Genomic DNA, 24084 nt, shown 5'->3' with positions numbered 1-24084 from the left:
TCAACTCAATACTCAGCCAAGAAAAGATTGTTTTCGCGCTTCACCGAAAGATATGAAAAGTTACCTCCAATTACGACCATTGCACTTTATATTTTAATTAGGAAAAGGAGTAAATCCTTTGTTTGAAAAAGCAGAAAACCAAGTCAAATGTCAAAAAATTAGGTGCCTCTTCAACGACTAGAATTAAAAATCTTACTGGCTTGGGCTCGAGTTGTGAGTCGTATTTTGGAAATATCCTGACAAATTACCAAAGAAGTTATCAAATCGAACATATTCAGCAAGCTTGGCTACAATATTGAGTTGACCGACAGACAAATTCCACTAAACAAATAAAAATTCCACTTCAAATTAAAAAAAAATAATATTAAAATAAGCAAGAAGGAAAAAAAGTTTTAAAGTAGTTTTTTACTGTTTTAAATCAAAACAAATGAACGTTATATATGATTCAACTTTAAGTGCATTATAATGGCCTCAAAACTCCTAGCTGTTTCCTATTCAATTTAACAAGCTTTTAAGCTCAATGTCTAGTATCATGTTCGATATAAGCTAAGAACTTCAAAGTTAAAATATTCAAAACCTGTCATAATGTGCTGTGATTCGGGACAATTAAGTTACTGAAACACCATATGAAATAAAAATGAGACCTAGCTCTGATATATTTAGATGTCAGTAGGTGTGAAAAAGTACCAGCAGTCCATAATTTTTCTTTTCTTTTTCTTCTCTTTTTTCCTTGATGAAATTGAAGCTTTTAAGCTGTGTAAGAAAAACTTCCCCAAATTAGGTCGAAACTTTAAAAAGAACCAGGACACTGTGCATCGAATAACCTATACAGCACATGCGTTATGAAACTAACTAAAAATGAAGCAAGTATCGATGTGGTGTACCGAATTGGTGTATTTATTCCTGTTCTTTAATCATCAAATATATAACAATTACTGCTAAATATAAAACAACTGACTTGTATTCAAAGATGCGAACAATATATAGACAAATCATACAGGCATTTCAAGGTGACAGGATTTATATATACATACACTTATTCTTTCTTCTTTCTTTTTTTCTGGGAGGGGGAATTTCAAGTTCCAGTGAACTATCCAAGAAGTATTTTTTTAAACATAACCCTTACCGCCCCCCCCCCCAATATACATAATATTTATATATATATATATTTCCGTTATAAGGGCGTAGACTCCATCCTGTGATATACACTTCACGGAGGTTAAAGAAGTTAACTATAATATGTCTCATTTGTGCCTCCCTGAAATTGACAAACAATTTGAAAACCAATTACCCATACACTTATATAAATATCATGGTGCTACTGTGCATTCCCTGCCAATTTTCTGTTTTAGCTTCTCGAGTTTCCTTTTGGCTTCAGCAACTTTGAATCGTGCCAACTGTAAATCAGGCGGCAGATCTTGGTAGGACTCAACTTCCTTGACCGTCTCTTTCAACTCCTCTTTTAAAGAATCATGCTCAGCTTTCATTTTTGTGATGTTTGAATGGTTTAATCTTTCGTGATAACCCGCCTCTTCTAAATTATTCTGAAAAAAAATAACAAGAATACATGGAAAATAAATACAGAACTGTCTTTTTCAATCTAGGCTAAGTGTTATTGCTAATAAGGACCTAATTAATGATACAAATATGTTCAAGTCCATATTAATAAATGGAAACAAACACAGGTGCATCCAAATGACTGTCAAATTGTCTGTCTCAATCTACTCTTTTAATATCAATGGCGCGCAAGATAACAATACCTCATTAAACCAAAAAAATGGATGATTTCGACATTTTGTAATCTCTAATCGTTTTGTAACATTTACTTCCTGTAATCTCCGTTAACTCTCTACGAAAAAGCAGCCACCATATTGTGTTTACCACCAATGTCTGCCAAACAAACGGCCGACCCTCCGGGCCCTTGCATGTGTAATCAAACGATTAGGTACTTCTTTGTCACCTGTGTTGATTACATTCCTCTGATAATATCATGACAATAAAACTTGGTCACCTTGTATTTTTAAATGTAAATCTTCCCTGCGATAAGAAACGTACAGCTTCACTTACGAAGTTTTCTAATGCCTGCTCATCCCTTAAAACTCTGTTATGCAGTATTGAAAAGCATGGACACCGGTGGCTGGTGATAGGTGACTTTAATTGTGATGTTCATAGCTCCTCTACTCGTACCAACTTAGTTTTAGATTCGTTGTCAATTGGTTACCGTATAGCACCAAAAGCTCTTAATCACAGTTATATTCACATTAGTGGTACTGTGACCAAGATTGACCATTGTATCTGCTCTGCCGATGTTCCCTGATCTGTCATTCATGTTGACGAAGATGAACGGGATTTTGACCACCTTCCCATCTCTCTTACTGTGACATTAACCGCTAATCCATCTCATAATCCTTGTGTTATTACTTATAAAAAATGGTGTTTGAAACGAGAGTGGAGCAAAGCCAATTGGCCTTTATATATTTCTACCCAAACAGCTCTATTGTCCTGCGTCAAGATTCCTTTTAATCTGCTGTGCACGAGTATTTTTTTTGCCAGAAGCCAGAGTGTAACTGAACGTTTATTACCTTCGCTTATTTGAGTGCATGAAACGAGCTGAGAATGTGGCTGTCTCCCTTGTCAGGGTTAAACTCAAAACTCGTCCAATTTGGAAAGAAGACCCTGGTCTCAAAGCCGTCAAAAATCGTGCTAAACTCTGGCTTCGCATCTGGATTGCGTGTCGGCGCCCTTGGGAGACCAATTGTTTGATATAAAAAGTAAGGTAAAAGCGGAGTTTAAACGGTATCTTCGTTTGGTTCGAAATAATGGTGCTGAGTTCCCTAAAAGTAAAGTACAATGGAAAGAAGTCATAATGCGTCTAAATTTGATTCATAAGGGACCAATAATGTACCCAGATTCGCCTTGGCTTAGGCATTATAAAAATACTTTTTATAAGGTTCAGTACAAAAAAGTTCAGTTGTTCACTATAGTGTTCATTAGCATTTTCAGTGCTTAGTGTCTAAATTTTTGCCACCTAAAGTTTTGCAACATCATATTATTCCCGTATCAACTAAAAGTATTGTCAATTGTATGCTTAAACTCAAGTCTAAATCCAGTGATCTTGACGAGATTAGCGCTCAACATTTATGTTGTGATTGTCCGGCACTAGTCGCTCAGCTCCAATTACTTTTTCAGTTCTGTTTATAGTTGTCAATGGTGCCTGATTGATTCCTTTCTTTGCGGAACGGTAAATTCTATTCTTAAACGTGGAAGAGACCTTTTTGATTGCATTCCATATAGGCCAATCAATTTTACTTCCAATATTAGTAAGATTTTTGAATATCTTCTGCTCCCATATATTATTGAACGAACTGCGAAAGCCTCAAACCAATTTGGGTTTCAACCTTGTATTGGGTGCTTACATGCACATAAGGTTTTAGCTTCAATTCTATATGATCCCCAGTCTAAAGGTTATGAATTACATATTTGCGCTTTGGATTTGTCTGAAGCTTTCGATAGTATTTACCATGCACCAGTGTGGCACTCTTTGACAGAGTATTGAGTGACCTTTCTATCATACATGTACTTAAAGTTTGGTATAGCAACTCGTTTCTTCGTTTATAATCTGGTACAGGGTACTACGGTAAGTTCAATCTGGAGTACGACAAGGTGGAGTGCTATCACCTTATCTATTCAATGCTTGCATTAGTCATCATCAATAAATAAATGAAACCGAAAATGAACAGAAATTACAATAAATAACCAAGTCAAACTCAAAAGGACCAAAAATTAACATGAATAGGGCTCACACCCCCTATGCCTTCTCAAGGCCAGAACATAATTTTTATTTTATTGAAACAAAGTTTTTTAATGTTTTCACTTTTATAATTTTAATAAATCAGAAATTATTAAGATTGTAAAGAATAAATATGAGCATATGTACATTAAACTGACAATGCAAATTCATTTGCATTTTTTTCAGTAAAGTGCAATTATGCTTCGATTTAGTGTGATGCTCTTTTAAGTGCCAAATAAATGAAATGAAGGAATCACCTCAAGAAGGTAATTAATGTAAGCCATTGTATTCAGCTATCCCATCTTTTATTGACCCTTTTTTCAGTTATTCTTGACTCAGCCCTTTCAGTTTTGTCTTTCATGTCTTCTCTAGCCCGTTTTCAAGGTACACTATATTGAGTACCAGACAGAGACACGCAAGGGCACTTAAGGACTTGGTGAAAAAATAAACTTGTGGTATTTAGGGATCGATTCCAAGAAGCGACACAATAGTTAGTTGAATATTAGACATTTTATAGTTTCGATCAATAAAATTTCAAATAACCAAAACGGTTAGCAGACGAATTATTTATAATTCGTTGGCTGAAATTTAAAAATTATGTATCCAGCCCTTAAAATTCATCCGCTTTAATCATCATTACGATTTACTTAATCGTACTTAATTACAATTTACGATTTTTACAATTTACGATTTATTGAATATTAAGCAAAAAATAAAACGATGAATTAAGGAATTGGGATTAGTAGTGATCATTATACAGCTGCCATAACAGATGCACTAACACGTCCTAAACAGACAGAATCATGGAAGTAAGCGCGATTTTATTGGATAAATAAAACCAAATTCAAAGGTTGGGAATATTTATAACTGCAGAAAATATGTTACACTAGAACTAGGCCACATTAAGCGGATTCCCATCAAAGACTTGTGCTACAGCCCTAAGGATGCATTTTGTGAAGAGACATTTTATGAAGAGGATGTATTTTCTGAAGAAGTAAAAGTGTAAATAAATAGTTTCATTTTTTTATCACTCATATTTTACGAAAAGAATAGAACAGAAATAAGCAGAGATATAAAGGTGTTTTTGATGCAACTCTTAGAAGGCAACACTAAAATTTGATCCATGGAAAAGAAAATCTTTTATACGTTTTGCACCTTTTTTTTCTTCTTTTCTGCAGTTCATTTAATAATTATTTTAAGGAATACATACTAAGACAATTATCTGCTATTCTTCTTATCTTTTTTTTATGCTTTGGCCTGCTAATGTCTACTTTAATGCAATATGTTCTTGTGTCAATTTGAGTTGAACAGCGTATCATTCACGGGGCAATCCAAATCTCTTATATTTTGCCATTAGAATTAACACTCTGGTTCAAGATTCAAGAAATGCTGTCAAAAAACTATCTGAAAAGTTATTTTTACCTTATGTCTTGCTATGTCCTGCTCATAGTCTCCGCATTTGCTCTTAAACATGCTAATCTCTTGCAACTTTTTCTTTGAGTTTACTGCTTCCAGGTTGGATTTGTGTATGAGGGCTTCTCTGGCACTGAAAAATTATCAATAGTAATATCTTATTTAGTAAAAATTTTAGTCTCGTATCTGTGGAAACTCATAAACACGATTTACTTTTTTTATATCCTAAAATTTACTACAAAACTGAATAAAGTTTGCTTAAAAACAATTTATGCGTAAATTTTGCATCGACGAAGAGACGCCAGTCGTCACTAAAATGGGCTGCTGCCATAACACCTTCCCAATGGAATTGTATGGACGCATTCACGTTGAGAAGGCCCCTTTGGTATGTTCGGCGTAGTGTTCTTTGGTCTTCCCTTCGCCATGTTCCCGTTGATTGCCACTGGAGGATGGACTTTGGTGTTTGGTCGTCTTTCATTTGTACAATATGTCCCAAGTATTTCCATCTTCAGGTCCTGACCGTGTCAATGAGTAGAGGTTGCCCAGTAATTTGGCATATTGTTTGGTTCGAGATGTGTTGTGTCCAGTTTATGTTGAAGATACTTTGCAGACAATTGTTCTCATGCTAATCAATAAGATTAGTATGAATTAATAAACTTTATTGTTGGTTTTGCGTGAATCTTTGTGAGGTTATGAGGCTAAAACTATGAGACTTTTATATATTTTTGTGGTTATGATGAATTTTAGAGTGAATTAGTTTATTTTCTTTGTTTTATATTTTGCAGAAGACAGCCATTGGTTATACATCCGATATATTTGCTTTGGCAGTATACCATATTTCGTTCACTATCTTTAGAAAATTCCTTGTTATATTCTTATATTATGTATGACGGATAGGTAGTGTGGTTTTTTGTCCTCTTCCCCTAAAAAAATAATTTTGGATTTTTTTTTTCATTTTTTCTCTAGAATGTGTGTATTTTAACTCGATACGTTTAGAATTCGCAAATCCAACATTATAGTTTATAAAATTCATAACACTCTTTCAAGAATTTTCTATGGACAATTAATAATTGTATTTAAGATCAAAGTTTTCAAACCTCTTTCAAGTTGAACACATTTAGAGTTAAGCATAGGATAGAGTTGTTATCAAATAACAAAGCATATTATATGCATAGGTTTAAATTGCATGCAATTCACAAAGGTCTGTAACATCCTCCTGCTTGCTATGTTGTGCATATGATTTATCTTATGTTTTGCTACGCTACGCTTGTGCTTAAATTATGCTTTACTTTGCAGATTGTTGTAACCTGGGTTTCTAATATACTGCTTAACAATTGACGAAACGGAATTTTCTACACGGTGTCAGAAAAATGGAACCCACTGTCCCATACCCTGAACTCAATTAGGAAGCAGACAACCTCAAGGAAGCTTGGAATAGATTCAAAAGCCATGCAACACTCATGTTTGCAGGCCCCTTGAGTGGAAAGACAGAGACTGTTCAATGTGCATTTTTACTAATATGGCTTGGTGAGAAAGGACGGGACATCTTCAGCACCTGGTCTCTCACCGAGGCCGAAAAAAACCGTATTGCAGTGTATACGCAAAGTTCGATGAATACTTTAGTCCATCTGCAAATCCAATCTTCTCACGTTATGTTTTCCACAAACGGGATCAGAACGACATTGAAACTGTGGAACAGTATGTGACAGATCTAAAACTTTTGGTTCGTGATTGCGAGTACAGTGCTGCAATCCGTGATGAAATGGTACGAGATAGACTTATCTGTGGAGTTAAGTCACCAAAGATACGTGAAAAACTACTGCAGATGGGACCAACACTAACTCTTCCCCAAGCAATCACTACTGCTCGAGCCCACACAGAAACCCAGGCACAACTAAAGTCGATGTCAACAGCAGCGACATCCAACCCCGAATTACAAATCAAGCAGGAAATCGACTTCGTCCAGTATAACAAACAATCCAAAGGACCTGCCAGACCCAACATGGCGAGAAGACAGGGTTGATATTTGTGTGGTGGGGATTATTCACCCATGCACAAATGTCCCGCAAAAGGGAAAATTTGCAGCAAGTGCAACAAAATGAACCATTTCGCAAAAGTATGCAGAAGTGGAAAGAAATCTATCAACGCGATCGAGTCAAACAGAGCAGACCCAAATGATGTAAGGTGCAGTGATGATGAACTCTTTATTCACGAGGTGTCAATAGAAAATGCAGATGACCAACCCTACTCAGTCCTGCGCATCGACCAACAAATCAGCGTCAGATTCAAGGTAGATACTGGGGCTCAAGCCAACATCCTCACAAAATCTCTACTGAACAACATCAAGCCTAGCCCACAGATCCACCCTACCCGCCAAATCCTTACCAGTTTCTGTGGACAGAAGATCCCAGTACTTGGTACTTGCCAGCTCTTTTGCTCCCACAGCAATGGTAACAGTGAGCTGCTTACCTTTTTCATAGTAGAAGAAGCACCCACACCAATCTTGGGGTTCGTTGCTAGTCGTAAGTTGCAGCTGATAAAATGCATTTTTACTCTCAACGAGTCATCAGACGACCTGTTTACTGAATTTGCAGATCTCTTTGATGGAATTGGGAAATTGAGAGGTGAATGCAAGATTGTTCTGAAAGAAGGAGTACAACCAACAGTCCAACCAACGAAACGCATCCCTGTTGCAGTCCTACCAAGGTTCAAGGAAGAACTAGAGCGTATGGAACGCCTAGGTGTCATCGAAAAGGTCACTCACCCTACAGACTGGGTTAATTCTGTTGTGATTGTCGAGAAACCAGACAAGTCACTTCGGATCTGTATTGACCCGCATGACCTGAATAAAGCTATAAAAAGGCCACACCATCCTATGCCAGCCTGTGATGAGGCTATTCAAAAGCATGAACGAGCAAAATTCTTCACAAAACTTGATGCAAGGCATGGGTACTGGTCTCTAGTTCTTGATGAAGAATCATCAGAGCTCACAACATTCGCGACACCATTCGGGAGATTTAAATTCAGGAGGATGCCCTTTGGCCTGATTTCCGCTCAAGATGAATTCCAGAGGCGAATGGAAGAAGCGTTTGAGGGGGTACCCGGATTCTCAGTCATAGTTGACGATATCATAATTTCAGGAAAATCCGAAACTGAACATGATGTGAACACACGAGCTGCACTCACCAGAGCCAGAGAACGGACCGTAAAATTGAATAAAGCAAAATGCATACTCAAGTCCGAATCAATACCTTACTTTGGTCATGTGATCTCTAAGGATGGCATCCATCCTGATCCAAACAAAGTTAACGCACTGAAGGAAATGCCCCGACCACGCAACCGCGAGGAACTTCAGACATTATTAGGGATGCTAAACTACCTGTCCCGTTACATCCCAAATCTATCATCCCAGAACGAACCACTACGAACTCTATCAAAGCAGCAGAAGTTCGTATGGGAAGAAGTACATGACAACACGTTCGATACCATCAAAAAATCAATATGTAGCACCATATCCCCTTTTAATCCCTCAGTTGGTAACCTAGAGCTACAAGTTGATGCTTCCAAATCAGGCCTTGGAGCAGTCCTTATTCAGAACGAGAACATCATTTCGTTTTCCTCCCGCTCATTGAATACAACAGAGCAGAAATACTCTCAGATCGAAAAGGAACTTTACGCCATCGTTTTTGGAATTCGTCACTTCCATCAGTACCTGTATGGCCATAGCTTTGTTGTAGTCACTGACCACAAACCACTTGAAACGCTTATTAATCGACCAATGCAAAAATCATCTCCTCGTCTCCAAAGAATGTTGCTCCAGATTCAGCCATATGATCTTACAGTCATTTTCCGGCCTGGTATAGAGATCCCAGTCCCAGACACACTGTCCCGCCTATACCTTCAAAGCCAAGATGAAAGTCTACAAAAAGAAACTGAATCATATGTCCACTCCGTCATGAGCCTCATTCCCATTAGTCCTGCAAGGCTATTACAATAGAAGAAAGAAACACTCTTAGACCCTATCCTAGCGTGTCTTGCAGACACAATCAAATCAGGATGGCCATCAACAAAAGCTCAAACACCTTCCCTCATCGCACAATATACTTCAGTTCCAAGCATGAACTCACTGTGATTGATGGAATCATTCTAAAAGGAGATTGCTTAGTAATCCCCAAAATCCTCCGCCCTGATATCTTGCACAGCATGCATGCTTCCCATCTCGGTATTGAAAAAACGAAGCAAAGGGCTAGAACAATCGTTTATTGGCCAGGGATGACTGAAAGTATCGAAGAATATATCAAACGTTGCCCAGCATGCCAAGCGTACCAAAGGAACAACCAGAAAGAATCTCTCAAGCCTCATGGTATACCTAACCACCCATGGGAACATGTTGGAATAGACATGTTCTATCTGGAAGGAAGTCACTTCCTCGTTACGGTTGACTATTACAGTCGATTTTTCGCAGTTGATCGAATAGGGACAGCTGCCTCATCCCATCAAGTCATATCCCTTCTAAAAGACCATTTCGCAAGGCATGGGATCCCTCGCATCATTACTTCAGACAATGGTCCACATTTCAACTCCCTTATGTTTCAAGACTTTACCAATAGGTGGTCCATTGAGCACAGAACGTCGAGTCCCCAACATGCCCAGTCAAACGGATTGGCAGAGAAAGCCGTTGGGATAGCAAAAACATGATAAAGAAGACCCGATTTTGCAGAAGCAAAATGAGCAATGCCCTTCTTGAGTACAGAAATACCCCAGTAGATGGAATGGCGTCTCCTGCCCAGCTATTAATGAGTAGGAAATTGCGATCAACAATACCCTGTACCCTTGAGCATCCCACTCCCAAAATAGTTCCCAAATGTGAATTCGTTGAAAGTCGCCTGGAGTGCCAACTAAGGCAGCAAAAGTACTACAATCGTCACTCAAAGGACCTTCAAGAACTGAAACAAGGGCAATCTGTGGAAGCACAGATCCAAGGAAAATCTTGGAAACCAGCTGTCGTGTTGCACAAACACGAACTGCCAAGATCGTACGTCGTGCAAACTCAAGATATGAAAGCATATCGTCGAAACCGAAAATACCTGAGAATGTCCCCAGATGACACAGATCTAGAACAATATCAGCATACCAATTAAAATGGGGTACCGCAGTTGAGTTCCACATCATCTCCAAACGCGTTCTCAACCCCGTCAAAAAGCCCACCCCCAACTGTCCTTATTCAAGCCCCAGGGTCAAGCCCAAAAGTCAGTAGCCACATTCAGGACGAAGTACCGCCACCCGCCATGACACGTCTTGGGAGAATAATCAAACCTCCAAAAAGGCTTAATTTATAAGTTGTCGTTGTTGTTGTTTGTTTTGTTTCTTTTTTGTTTTTATTTCCTTTCTTTTCCCTTTTTGGGGAAGAAAGGGTGGATACACGTAAATGGAAGATTTTGGTTAAATTTTGTTGTCATGTTAAAGTGTCCAGAAGAAAGGAGATGTAACATCCTCCTGCTTGCTATGTTGTGCATATGATTTAGCTTATGTTTTGCTACGCTACGCTTGTGCTTATATTATGCTTTACTTTGCAGATTGTTGTAACCTGGGTTTCTAATATACTGCTTAACAATTGACGAGACGGAATTTTCTACAGGTCCAATCGTTAAAGGAGAGGGCGAACAAAAACGTGAGATTTCATGTCATTATTCTTCCAAGGAGATATTGTCCTTTGGACCAATCTTAGAGAGAGAGTGGCCAATTTAATCCTTTTCCTCCCTATGTCTGCAGGCACGATCATTATGATCAGAGAATAAGAAGGAAAGGGAAATATTCATATATAGGAATGTTTTATAAAAGGCAAAAAATTAAAATAACACTTCCCCTGTTCATGGGTTCCTCAAGGATTTATTTCCTAATTGCCAAAAAACTAAGTTTTATGGCACCAGATAACAGAAATGCTATCTTATGGCGTTTTTGCCATTTACCAAACTACTTTCCTTTCCTGCTCGAGAGCTGAGGAACTCATCAAGAATTTTACCAGTCATTCTACAACAAAAACAAGACTTAGTTATGACCAAAAATAGAGCTAAGAGTAAAATAAATAGAGCATTGCAACAAGAATCATTATTGCAGCCCCTTTTTTGGGGATATGTTAATTTACTCTCCCTGTGAATATGAATAGAAATACTTACTGTCGCAGTACATTTAATTGCCCTTCAGCTTTGACAATTTTTGCTTTCCAAAAATTGTTGAAAGCTAACAAAGATTCCAATTCCCTCTCCAGTTGTGCATTTTGAAGCAATAGATTACTCCATGCTATCTGAAAACTAGCAATTCTGGTATCCTTTATCCCAAGTTCTTTTGCACATTTGCAGAACAAAACCATTAGCTTGAATGTGTCAGGGTCAAGTTTTGATTCACTTAAGCCAAGTCTGTCAAAGTGATTCCAATAATCCATCATTTTTCTATTTGCTAAAAAGATAAAACATATTAAACATTGTGCTCATTCCTTTTTCTTTCTTTGTAGAACAGTTTGTGCAAACAATGCACTGAAGAAATATCCTTTCAATATCAGTCAATAGTTTGTATTCTCAATCCTAAAACATAGAAGCAAAACACATAAAACCCATTTGATTGTTCCAATACTAAAATTTTGACTCTAATATCTAATTTTCTACAGTTTAGTTAATTTTACTTTTATGGTTTATAAAAGTTCAACCCAGCAACATAAATTTTTAAACAAGAAGATTAATCTTATTTCACATGCCAGAGGCATTTTATAGTATTTGAACTTAGTATGGGTGTAAATTTAACATCCAAACAGCCTAACTTTGGATTTAACTCAGAAGCCATATGGTGGTAGATGGTATATTACCTTATATTAAAAAGCAAACAGTAGTCTAGGACCACATGAAAGAAACTCCCAAAAAATCAGTTCAAATTTTAAATCACAAAAATATCTAGAAGTTTCATTTAGCTATGTCAAATGCTTATGTTTAAAATATTAAAGAAAAACTTTTTTGAAAAGTGACTAGTTATCCAGTAAATTTGGTACAAAATTTCTTTTCTGATGTTAACACAATTATAACCAAATTCCCGCATCATTACATTCAGATATTTCTATTTTCTGGATTTTCAGACTTACTTCCAGTATAACTATACCCCCCCCCCCTCCTCCATATTGATTTGATATAGCTCTATGCCATAGCCTACCCAAATCTGACTGTTCGTTTACATTTTTTTTTAACTTATCAATCATAAACGGTAGCAGTCTAGTCTATCTTTCTTTGGAAACAAGCCCTATAATGACAGCATTCTTTCTTCATTCTATTCAGAAAATTTCTAAAACAAATAAGTGCAAAAACAATGCAAACCAACAAATCAGAAAAAGAAAAAATTCTACATCCTGGGGTTTTTGCTAATAAGGATAAAGAGCAAATGGTTCACTTACCTGGGGTGTATTATTAGTCCAGATGGTGGATGCAGTGAATATGTAAATAATAGAATACCCATGGCATATGACGATTTTTCACAGTTGAAACAAGTTTAAAAGTAAAGTAAGATAAGCCTGTAAACCTGGATTTTTGGAAGCAAGAGGGATAACAGGGATCAAGTATGATGCTAAAATATGGGTGCTTTTAAAGGTTGGAACATTTATTTAATGTTTTCAAGAGGAACCTTCTAAGGATAGTCTTCAATGCTCATTTAACAGACCAAAAGCCTATATCAAAGAATCCCACTTTCTAGGGCTATAATGAAAGAAGGGTTAAGATGGCTAAGCAATATTTTACAGATGAAGGACGATAAACTGCCAAAAATTGTGCTTTTTGGCTTTCCATCTGGTGCCAAATAAAAAAGTAAATTATCCTTGAATAGGATGGGAGGAAGTCACAAGGAAGGAAAAAAAGCGGTAGGGGAGGGAATGCAGCAATTCTGGAATCAGGTCTGAAAATATTAACAATGTAAATTTTCCAATTACAATTAGCTAAGAATTTGGTACAATTCATGCCTATTGGTTCTTTAAGCAACAAAATTACCATAACCAAATCCTTTCTTAATAAGATGCAGAAAATTTGCATTAATTTGGTTTATAGAGTTGCTTCTACTTTAATTCACGGTTTGTCAACTATATTTTTATATCACTTACAATATCACTGCTATATTATATGCATGTACTTGCATGTGAATTGGCATGTCCTCAAATACTATGACAGACCTAACAAATAACTAATTTCAATTTAAGAACACGCCCCCCCCCCCTCCAAATAGTGTTTATGCAGCCTAACTGAATACTTACTACAAAAACTTTTTTTAAATTCTAGAATCTCTAGAATTTGCTAGGGTTTTTTGACAAAAAATAGCTGGAATTGAATACTAAATCATTTACAATATGAGATCACAAGGAAAAGCAAATATCATTTGAAGGTTAGATTCTCTCTTCAATGCTCATGAATACTTAAGACAAGAGAAAGATGACCATTTGACAAAAACCCTGAGAAATTCTTTAGAAAAAACACAAATATTGACTTATCTCATTTCTAAAGATGCATTACTTCAGTTTACCCTCACCAGACCCCCTGATGAGTAAATACACAGTCAACTTCATATATTGCCTGCAGGTGCCAACTTTCATAGAGTTTTAGGTGTTTACACTCCCTGCAGAAAATACCCCCCTCCCAAAAAAATACCCCCTGTGAAAAATAAGACTTTCCAAACTTGAAAATTTATTTGAATTTTGTTTGTTTTTTCCTGTAAGGCAAAGGAATTTTGATACTTGTATATTATACACACTCACTTGAGCTTATGATGTGTAAAACTTGTGAACAAACTGGTTTCTTAGCTAATTTCTTTCAGCTTAGTGCAAGACAAGACAAGGACAAGTGACAAAATAGATGGGAAAGATATAGTTTGGGCTATATATTTGCACATATGGGGGGGGGGGAGTATTTGGACAGTTTGAAGTCAGAAAACAATTCTTGCTTCATAATATGCAGAGTAATTGTACCTAACACATTTTGCATGTAGACCCACTATACTTTACCCCCCCCCCCTCTAATGTGCAAACATATAGCCCAAATTTTTTTCTAAAGTAACAAAGAAACTAACAAAGAAACTGTTTTTTTCTTGAGTTTTACACATTGTAAGCTTGATTCAGTGGTGTATAATACACAAGTACCAGACATTTTTCATGGAGAGAGACAGATTTCCTGATATTATTTAAAAATGATCAGAAATTAAATTTTTTAAAAAACAAGTTTTTTCAACTGAAAGTAAGGAGCAACATCAAAACTTAAAACAAAGTCTAGGAATCAAAGTCTAGGAATGCAGCAACTAGGAAATTAGTTTTAGATAGGGATTCATTTATTGCGTTTGTTAATAACATAAAAGCATCTGTTGAGGAGCAGTGTTTCCTGAAACCAGTTTGAGTATGAGGTATCATATTATTCTTCTCAACAAGCCAAAGGGTTAATGGTAAATCATTTTCTCCATTATTTTTCCCAGCACAGGAGTAATCATTTTAGGCCTGTAAGACTCAGGGTCATATTTTTCTTTAACATTGGTAGGAGGAAAAAAAAATTTCCGAACCTTGGGGAATGTGGATGTAGCCCATGCATGATTATAGCAATTTAGGAGTTCCTGTTTATAAGAAGGGGTGAGATTCTTGTATCCATGTAGGCTGTATGCTATTGTAGCTACTAGTAGCCTTAGCCTTAATAAGTTGTATTGCATTACTCAGTTCATACATTGAGAACAGACAGGTTATATACTCTGATCCTGGGTGTGGCTGGTATACAGGATTTATTGAGATTGAGATTGTGATGCTGTTATTATTTAACGTTGGCTTATTTCAGAAAAGAGTTGCCAATAAGTTTGCCTTTTCATTATTATCATTATAATAGGTATTATAATATAATAGCTCATACTGGAGGGATTGGGGGTGTTTTTTTCCCACAATTGTGGCTTATGAGTTTATGCAGAATTGGCTCATGTGTTTCTCTAGAAAAACTATTTGCAAAATTATTCCAGTAATTATATGTAGCATCTATTATAGCCCTCTTGAGATTAGCCCCTGCTTGTAGTTTATTTAACTATGTAGCAGGAGATTGTTTTTTGAATATGTTCTTCTAGCTGCCTTTTTTGTTCACCAGTTATTTTGGCATTCATTTGTCCACCATGCTTTAGGAGTGTTTAGGGATTGTTTTCCTAGGTTGTGTCTAGGGAATAGCATGATTAGTTGTATTTGTTAGTATGAATGCATGTGTGTCAGCTGTTACACATGAAATATATGGTTCCTTGGTGAGACTTATAATTTCATCATTAATCTTATTTTTGAAGAAAGTCCAATTTGCTTTAGTGTTAATATATTTGGGGGTATGTTGCAGAATTTTAGCTGGTTGATTTAATGAAGAAACTATAGCAAAGTGTTCTGTTCAAAGGTTATCAACTTTATTTATATAAATTTTATTCAAAATATTTATTGACACAATTTGTAGGTCAATTGTGGAAAATTGCGCTTTTGGGGTTAAAATATGTATTTAGATTTGGAGGGATAGCAACTCTTAATTCACTATTATTTAGCATCAAACTTTCAATGAACTTGCCAGCTTGCCAGCTTTATTTGATGATTTATCCCCCCACAGAAGGTTATGGGCATTAAAATCTCCACAAATAATTATGTTTTTTAGCATATTAGAATTACTTATATATGGTAACTTAAGAAATCCATGGCATCTGCAGTTTGGCCATTAGGGCTATTAAAGCTTATTATGTAAATTTTTGTATTATTCAGCCAAACATTAATTCTAAATATATCAACATCATTTAAAAATTATGGAAAGTTAATGCTGCTAAATGTAATATTATTATTTATTATTAACACTATGCCACCTCCTTTTCTCTGTTATGAACTGTCCATTCTCAGGATAATAGACCTATCTCCTGAAGACTTTATTTGTTTGCCTTTAGTCAAATGGGTTTCCTGAAGGCAAGCAATATCAATGGAATTGTTATTCATTAAGGATATTAGTTCATTTAACTTATTTTCTTAAAGTGATCTTATATTCCACTGAAGTATTGAGATGTGTTGCTTTGTTGCTTTAGTCTTCATATAACTGTGTGTCAAAGTTTTGCTTTGCTAGTAGTAAAGCAAGATTCTTTTTGTTTGAATAAGCATGGGATTGGGTAGGTAGATGTTTGTCAACTCATTTATGATTGTTTGCTTTCTGTTGCTGTTTTAGGTTCATGGATTAAGCCACATTAGAGTTTAGTATAGAAGTATACATCAGGTGTTAGCTTGTTCATCCTACTGATCCTAGTTCAGTACTGAACTAGCTTTCAAAGTGAGAACATCTCAAATAATTGGATTATATTGATTCAGAGTTCAAAGTAAAAGGATTTGGTTTGAATTGGATATTTATGAACTTTACAAGGATAAACTATTATGAAAGTGTAAAGTTTGAATCGCATTAACTACACACTCGCTCAAATACCAATCTACCTGTGTGTGGCTTTGTGCCAAGTAAACAAAGGATTTGCTGTGAAATTGTGCAAAGAAAATTGGATTTGTTTATTTTGCTAATTAATTAGCGTGAGCAATAGCGTAGCCAAGCAAGTGGGGCTTATGTCTGTTTAATGTGATTTAACCTTGGCAGCTATTATTTTGTTATTAAAGGATAATGTCAGTCACTCAGATTACTCTGGAGAAAGCCCTTAAGGACTTGTCTTCAAAACTTGAAGCTTGGCTTGTGGCCATTTCTGCATCACAATCAGAAATTAAAGGTCAGATATCTGCACAATTATCAGAAATGAAGTCTGAAATTCAGTTCCTGAATTCAAAGCTCTCAGAAAAGGACAAATTAATCTCTGAACTGAACTCAAGGTTGAACATCAGGAGCAACAATTACTGGAACTAGAAGTTAAAGACTGTAAGCTTAATCTTGTTGTGTATGGTTTAAGAAAAGAAAAAAATGGCAAAGCCCTTCAGCAAAATCTTCAGGATTTACTCAGAAGTTCTCTGGAGATTAAAGACAATGTTCAGATTACTAGATCATTCAGAGTCAAGCAAAAACAAAGCAATGTTTCTATTTGTGGCAATGCCAAGAAACCTAGTTTACCGCCTGTTGTCTTCTCTGGCAGCAAGGAGTTGGACATTCTTACTATCATGAAATCAGTGGGTAAACTAAAAGGTTCAGCACTGCGTATTTGCACTGATTTGCCACCCACCCTAAATGCAATTAGGGCCCAGCTGCTTGCCAAAGCTAAGGCTTTAAAGGACTCAAAAAATACACGTATATACAACTAAGGCAAATTGGCGCTGTTTTTAAGTTGGAGTATTGCAACACATCAAATGAGCAGTGGTTGGACATTGATGATGGTGACTAATCCAATTATCATTGTGTGGGCTGCCAAAGGTTTCTTTTTCTTTTAAGATTGCCCAACATTTAACTATGTTTCTCATTTTCTTTTTTGTTACACTTCCGTATTTTGATTTATTTTTAAAATCCTCAGTTCAAAAATCATATGTGCTTTTTAGTTATTATGCAGAAATACGCAGAAAAACAGGTCAACCCCCAGTCATTGAGTTGCTGAAAAGAAGGCGGTGGACATACCTGGGACACGTTCTTCGTATGGAAGAGAGCCGCCTTCCTCGAACAACCTATGAATGGAAGCCAGACGGTAGAAGAAAGAGAGGCTGCCCCAAAAATACATTGAGACGAACACATGACTGAGATCTGAGGACGGCCGGCACCTCACTAATACCTGAATGGGAGGACGTCATCGCTGCAGCACCAATGCGAGACGAATGGAGAGGCTTTGTCGACGCCCTATGCGCCACCGATGGCTCTGGAGGAACTAAGGTCTAAGGTAAGACTGGAGATCCAATATTCCCAGTTTTGCATTTCAGCTGCCCAGGGCAGGATGCATAATGGTAAGTTTATATGATTGACAATCATTTGGACGTGCTGGGGAGTGGCAGATTGATGTCTTTTGAGACCAGGCCACTTAACTTTGCTTCTTTTTGCAAATCATTTCATTTTGATAATGAAAATGAAAATTCAGTTGTAAACAATTCTCCATCAGCTTGTTATTCATGTTTGCATGATGTTGCTAATACACCAATCCCGAATGACGTGAGAATTGGATTTGTGAACACCCACAATCTTCTGAGTAGTATGAATGAAATAATTACTTTACTCCCTTCAAAATCTGTCAGTATTCTTGGTGTTTGCAAAACTTTTTTGAATGAAATAACTGGACCAAATGTTGAAGTTCCTGGTTACGTTTTTACAGCAAAAAATTGGTCAACTAAGAGTAAGGGGGGTTTGGGATTTTTTTATTAAAGAGGAAATTTCATTTTGGCAGCTTTCTGATATAGAGTGACTTAGCACAGAAATGCTTTGTGAAATTATTGCAATTGAATTTAAATTAGGGCTACAAACTGTACAAGCATGTATTGTATATAGGCCACCTTCGTCATCTGTTAATGATTTCCTAATTATTTTTGAAAAGTTAATAGAGTCATTGGCTGGTCATGAGGTGATGCTAATGGGTGACTTTAATATTGACCTAATGGAATATGAAAATGATGCACCTACATCTAATTTCCTTTCCCTTTTGTTTTCAAGGTTTCTTTCCCCTGTGTGTAATATTCCCAGTCGTATGACTGCTTCTTCAGCAAAATTAATTGATAACATTTTTCTTACAAGATCAGTTACATCATCAAAAGTGGTATTGACCAATTTTTCTGACCATTTTTTAACTTTAGCTGATGTAAATTACGCAGTACAGTCAGCTAAGTTTATTAATAATACATGACAAATAGTTAATAAATTGAATTTAGCTAAACTTAACGCTATTCTATCTTCTAATGATTGGTCTAATCTTCTTAATTGCAATAATGTGGATATTGTTACAGAATCTTTTTTGGAAAAATTCCGCCTGGCTCTTGATGATAGTTGCCCTGAGGTTAAAATTCGAAGAAATAAATATATTGTCCCAAAGCAACTGTGGATAACACCAGGTCTACTCAAATCTATCTGGGTAAAAAATAAGCTGTTTAAGTTATTTTTGGCGGACCCATCTGAATCAAATAAAATCCAATTTAAGAAGTATATGAATTGTCTAACTAAAATAATTTGCAGAGCTAAGAAAAGATATATTTTGAGGCATTTTGGGATGCTTCAAATTCACCTAAGAAGACTTGGCAACTAATTAATTCTTGTCTTGGTCAAAACCTGCCTTCAAAGAGTCCTATAGAGATACATAATTTAGCAGGACAAATTATAAAAGGTGATGTTCATGTGGCAGATTGCCTTAATGATCACTTTGCTTCAATTGGAGAGGTTGTGAATGAAAAATTGCAGAAAGGAAATTCTTATAGTAATGATGGATTTATAAAGTATTTACCAAGTTCATCAGATATATCAATATTTTTGACTCCTGTAATGGAAGGTGAACTGTTGAATATATGTCTATTAATGAAGAAGGGTGATTCTCAAGGACTTGATGGGTGTTTGACTAATATTGTCAAGTCTATTATGCCTAGTATTAGTAGAATTATGGCTCATTTAATTAACCTTGCATTTTCAACAGGAACATTCCCAAGTTTTTTTAAAAGTGCTAAGATAATTCCACTGCATAAAGGGGGGGGGGGATTCTGGATGCCCAACTAATTACAGGCCAATATCCATATTATCTGGTTTTTCTAAAGTAATTGAAAGGTGTTTTTACAATAGAGTGTACAAGTTCTTGGAATTGCGGCAATTTTTCAGTGAGTTTCAGTTTGGTTTTTGGAAGGAACATTCTACCCAGCATGCAGTTCTTGCCATGCTGCAGTATATTCATGAATGTTTAGATAAAGGGCTTCTTACTGTGACGCTGTTCTTGGATTTAGAAAAAGCATTCAACACAATTCGTCATAAAATATTGCTGTATAAGTTAGATAATTGTGGTATTAGAGGCCCAGCCCTGAATTTTGTGAAATCATATTTACATGGTTGGTATCAGGTAACCCAAATTAATGATTCCTTGTTTATGCCTCATCATCAGTTGGAAAAGGTTGGCGTTCCACAGGGGTCCATACTTGGTCCCTTGCTATTCCTGATTTATATTAATGATTTTTGCAACTCTTCTGATGGGGGGAGTCTCAACATTTTGTTTGCTGATGATACAGGTTCAACTGTTGCTGGCAAGTCCACAGATGATTTGAAGCAAAAGATTAAGGGAGTTTTAACAGCATTGGTTCAGTGGTTACAGGCTAATCAATTGTCACTAAACATAGCTAAAACAAAATTCATGGTTTACAGCCGCATTTATAAAGAGCCTATTGAATTTGATAAGGTGAGTGTTGAAGGCCTAAATATAAGCATCCAAAGAGTAAGTTTGATCCAGTACCTTGGTGTGGAGATTGATTATAATCTTTTGTTTAAAGGTCATCTTGGTTGTCTACAAATTAAAGCAGCACAAGGAGTTGGAATCATGTATAGGTTGCAACATTTCTTCCCTTATGAAATATTAAGATTTTTATATTTTTCTTTAGTTCATTCCCATTTATTGTCCTATTGTTTATCTGGCAACATTTAAAACCCATCTTAAACCATTACAAATTGTGCAAAATTGGGCTCTAATTATTTATGTCTAATGACATAACTATCTACCATCACCTTCATCATACCCTGGTAAGACAACAACAGAAACTCTTTATTTGTTAATGCATATCCTTCCTATTTCTTGTCTATGTAATCTTTCTTCAGTGCTTTTTAAAATTAAGTATGACCATCAAATGTTCCCACTTTATTTTCAGTCCATTGATATGCTTGGGAGAAAGGGCAAACTTCCTCATTATGAGACTTGGCATAAAGACCAGTGTATTTCTTCTCAATTTATAATTGAGTGGTCAAGATTTTCACCAAGGAACATGGTAACAAGCACATGGAGAAAATTTCATACTGTATATGATGATACTAAATCATTTAATATAATAAGACATGAACTTTTAAATTTTTTCCTAGAAACTTTTCACCATTAATCTTTTTTTTTCTCTCTATGGATTTTTATTTTATTTTTTTAAATTCATTGTCTCTGATTGCTCATGATGTCATTATCTATGCATGTTTGTTTGATTATTTTGTTATTGTGGTATTTATTTTGTCAGTCTGCTTTGTGTGGTGGGCCGTGGACTTGGGTATTGGATCTTCAACTAATATTATTTATGTTGTAAATATTGATGGGGTCACCACAATGACAAGCTCTGTCTCTCTATGGTAACCCAGTGTATTTTATTTGTTATGCATATTATATTAATAAATTGAACTTGAACTTGTTTGGTTTTTCATATAGCTTGTCATTAATTAGGGGATTAATCCCTGGTATTGCTTCTGATTCATGTCTGCTTAGAAGGGGTGGCCTATTATCACTGGATGTGGAAGCTAGTTGACTCAGCCTTGGTGATTCTCTCCAATAGGAATGTGAGCAGGAGTGTTTTGAGGATTAAGTCTTGCAAGGGGGTGCTTGTTGCTTTGGGTAGGTTGGGTGTTCTGTGAGTGAAAGTATTGGGGCAGTTTCATAAAGGGTATAGTTTTGTGTGATTGGGCAACATTTGTTTCCAGAACTGCAAACAAGTAAGGTATAGCTTTTTCAGTTAAATTCTAGTTGATTGACTTTTGGCTATCTCAGAAAGGGGTTAGGTTAGGAAAATAAAACCTATTGAAATTTTGACAGAACAACATTTTACTTTAATTTTCAGTTACCAGTTGCCTTTTTTTTCTGCCTTTACTTCTGAAAATGCAATTTCTGTTATTTGAGTAGAATTCAACCCATATCAATGTTTTTTTTCAAAATTTAGGAAATGTATTTGCATATCCTCAAAACCTTATAAATTGGGACTGAGCAAAGTTGTGAAGCTGAAAACAAGTTTGGTGTACTTTATTCAAGCAGAAGATCTATTTTGCAAGGTTTCACTTTTATAACACACATATTTTTGAAGGTCAGGGCCCTCTAGAGGGAGAAGGAGTTGAGGTGGTTACTTCAAAACACCTTCCCAGGACATACTTTAGCCTTTAGACCCATCCCTGAAAGTTTCATTTTCCTAACCTAACCCTTTTCTGAGATAGCAAGAAGTCAATCAACTAAAATTTTCTGCTTTTTCTATTGGTATTTTGAGTGTAAGTGCTTGTTTTGTATATGCAGGGCATATTGTTTAATTGGAAGAATCATGAGGGCCTTTAAAGTTTATACATGTAGGTTGATCATTTTTACAGCTTGCCATTAATTTGGGATGGGAACTTTTACATTTACTGCAGGTTTGTAAGATTCACTGCATTTGTTTGTTATGTGTCCTAGTTTTAGACATTTTTGGCACTGTATTGGTTTTGGCCTCTGGGGTTTATGAGGTTTCATTTGTCAAAAGGGGAATATCTGGCCTGGGATATTGTTTTTTTTTCTCTGAGTGTGAATGAGAAAGACTTGCTTGACTTTTAGCCATTAACATCTGGTTTTCCCAGTTGGGTGATGTCTGCAACTAGTAACCCCAGAACTGGGGTTACCAGTTCTGTCAGAGCCCTTCCTTTAGTTCCTGAATAGGTATTTCTGGAGGGATGTATACACAACTATTTTAGTTGGGTAGTTGTTTGGGGTCAATAGAGCATACTTTAGAGTTTTCTTATTTATCTCAAATGGGGTAGGCTATTAAGGGAATTTTTTAAGGATATCCCAAGGTTTTGTGCGCAATTGGTTGGGTTGACTGCTGATAAATCGAGATAGATATTCACAAAAAATTGTATCATATGTTTCTTAAAGTATTACTGTTGTTACATTCAAGGCCACGCTGAATATAACAAATTACCCTTAACTTGCCTTTTGTGTTTTGAACTTTTTCCTTTCTTGTTTATCTTCTTCTTCTACTTTTTCTTTCAGACGGTCGAAGCAGTGCGAATTGCTAAAAAAAACACCCACTAGATTCTTGAAAAACACTAAATCAGCTCATAAATCACTAGATTATTAAATAAAAATCATTAGAATTATAATACTCTTTATAATTGCAATTAATAAATGTTTTTTTCTTTACCATGTTCTTAACAGGGGCATCTACAGGAAGGGGTAAAACTATCTCCCATAGATCTGGAAAAATACCTTTAAATTGACGTTTTGTTTTTTCTCAAGCGAAAATTACCCTTAAAATTTTGAAAAATACTTTTTTGCATCTTGAAAAAAAGTGGCTTAATCTAGCTTAGCCTAATTTTAACACAACCCCCCCCCCCTAAAGTGCAAATATATAGCCAAGTTATTTAAGTCTAATGTATTCTGTCCCCCGTTATTTGTCTTTTTGGCTATGAAACTGATTTTCATAGATCATACATTATCCTTACTGCCCTTAGAATATTTTTATCCTCAGACCTATCCTCAGGGCCTGCGTGGGTGATGTAGAATCTAAATATATAGTTTTGTAGCTTTTCAACAATGCTAAACGAAATGGCTATTACAAACTTTTGATCAAAAAATTTTTTGGGAAAAAGAAAGGCGGGAAGGAAGCTATCAGCCATCCGATCTTTTTGTTCAAATAAATGCGACACAAAAAATTGTAATTTCTGTTCAAATAAGCCCACTCCCGATGAGCTTTCTGTATAACGTATTTTCTGGAAAGTTGAGATGAAAAACTGGCTGGAAAAATACAGTTTGCAGGGGCCAAATCTGTAAAAAATTCAGAAGATCAAAATGCATGCATGTGGAATGATTATGATGTTTTTGGCTTTAATTCAAGTTTCTTGACTTTAATTTTCGCCTTATAAATGAGGCTTTTGAAAAATACTGATCGTTTTCTTACAAAACTTTTAATCTATACAACAAGATAAACGAAAAAGATTTTCTGGTTCTATTGTTTGGGAACTGTTAAGATCACA

The 24084-nt window shown here is 35.9% G+C and overlaps 2 protein-coding genes across 2 annotated transcripts; one reads left to right on the top strand and one right to left on the bottom strand.

The window, feature by feature from the left end:
* Nucleotides 1–943: 943 nt before the first annotated feature.
* LOC136033110 (HAUS augmin-like complex subunit 1) lies at nucleotides 944–23123 on the bottom strand. Its single transcript, XM_065713737.1, has 4 exons — nucleotides 23042–23123; nucleotides 11380–11659; nucleotides 5213–5336; nucleotides 944–1544 (listed from the first exon to the last, which is right to left on the bottom strand). The coding sequence occupies exons 2-4, from the start codon at nucleotides 11646–11648 to the stop codon at nucleotides 1311–1313; spliced, it is 627 nt and encodes a 208-aa protein (XP_065569809.1). The 5' UTR covers nucleotides 11649–11659; nucleotides 23042–23123; the 3' UTR covers nucleotides 944–1310.
* Nucleotides 16864–20770, top strand: LOC136032597 (uncharacterized). The gene is made up of 4 exons (XM_065712865.1): nucleotides 16864–17066; nucleotides 17144–17475; nucleotides 18618–18813; nucleotides 19924–20770. The coding sequence occupies exons 1-4, from the start codon at nucleotides 16864–16866 to the stop codon at nucleotides 20768–20770; spliced, it is 1578 nt and encodes a 525-aa protein (XP_065568937.1).
* Nucleotides 23124–24084: the final 961 nt, after the last annotated feature.

The sequence above is a fragment of the Artemia franciscana genome, chromosome 11, assembly GCF_032884065.1.
Source record: "Artemia franciscana chromosome 11, ASM3288406v1, whole genome shotgun sequence".
Lineage (NCBI taxonomy): Eukaryota > Metazoa > Arthropoda > Branchiopoda > Anostraca > Artemiidae > Artemia > Artemia franciscana.
The sequence above is the reverse complement of the archived record's forward strand: the minus strand, read 5'-3'. Positions and strand labels throughout refer to the sequence as shown.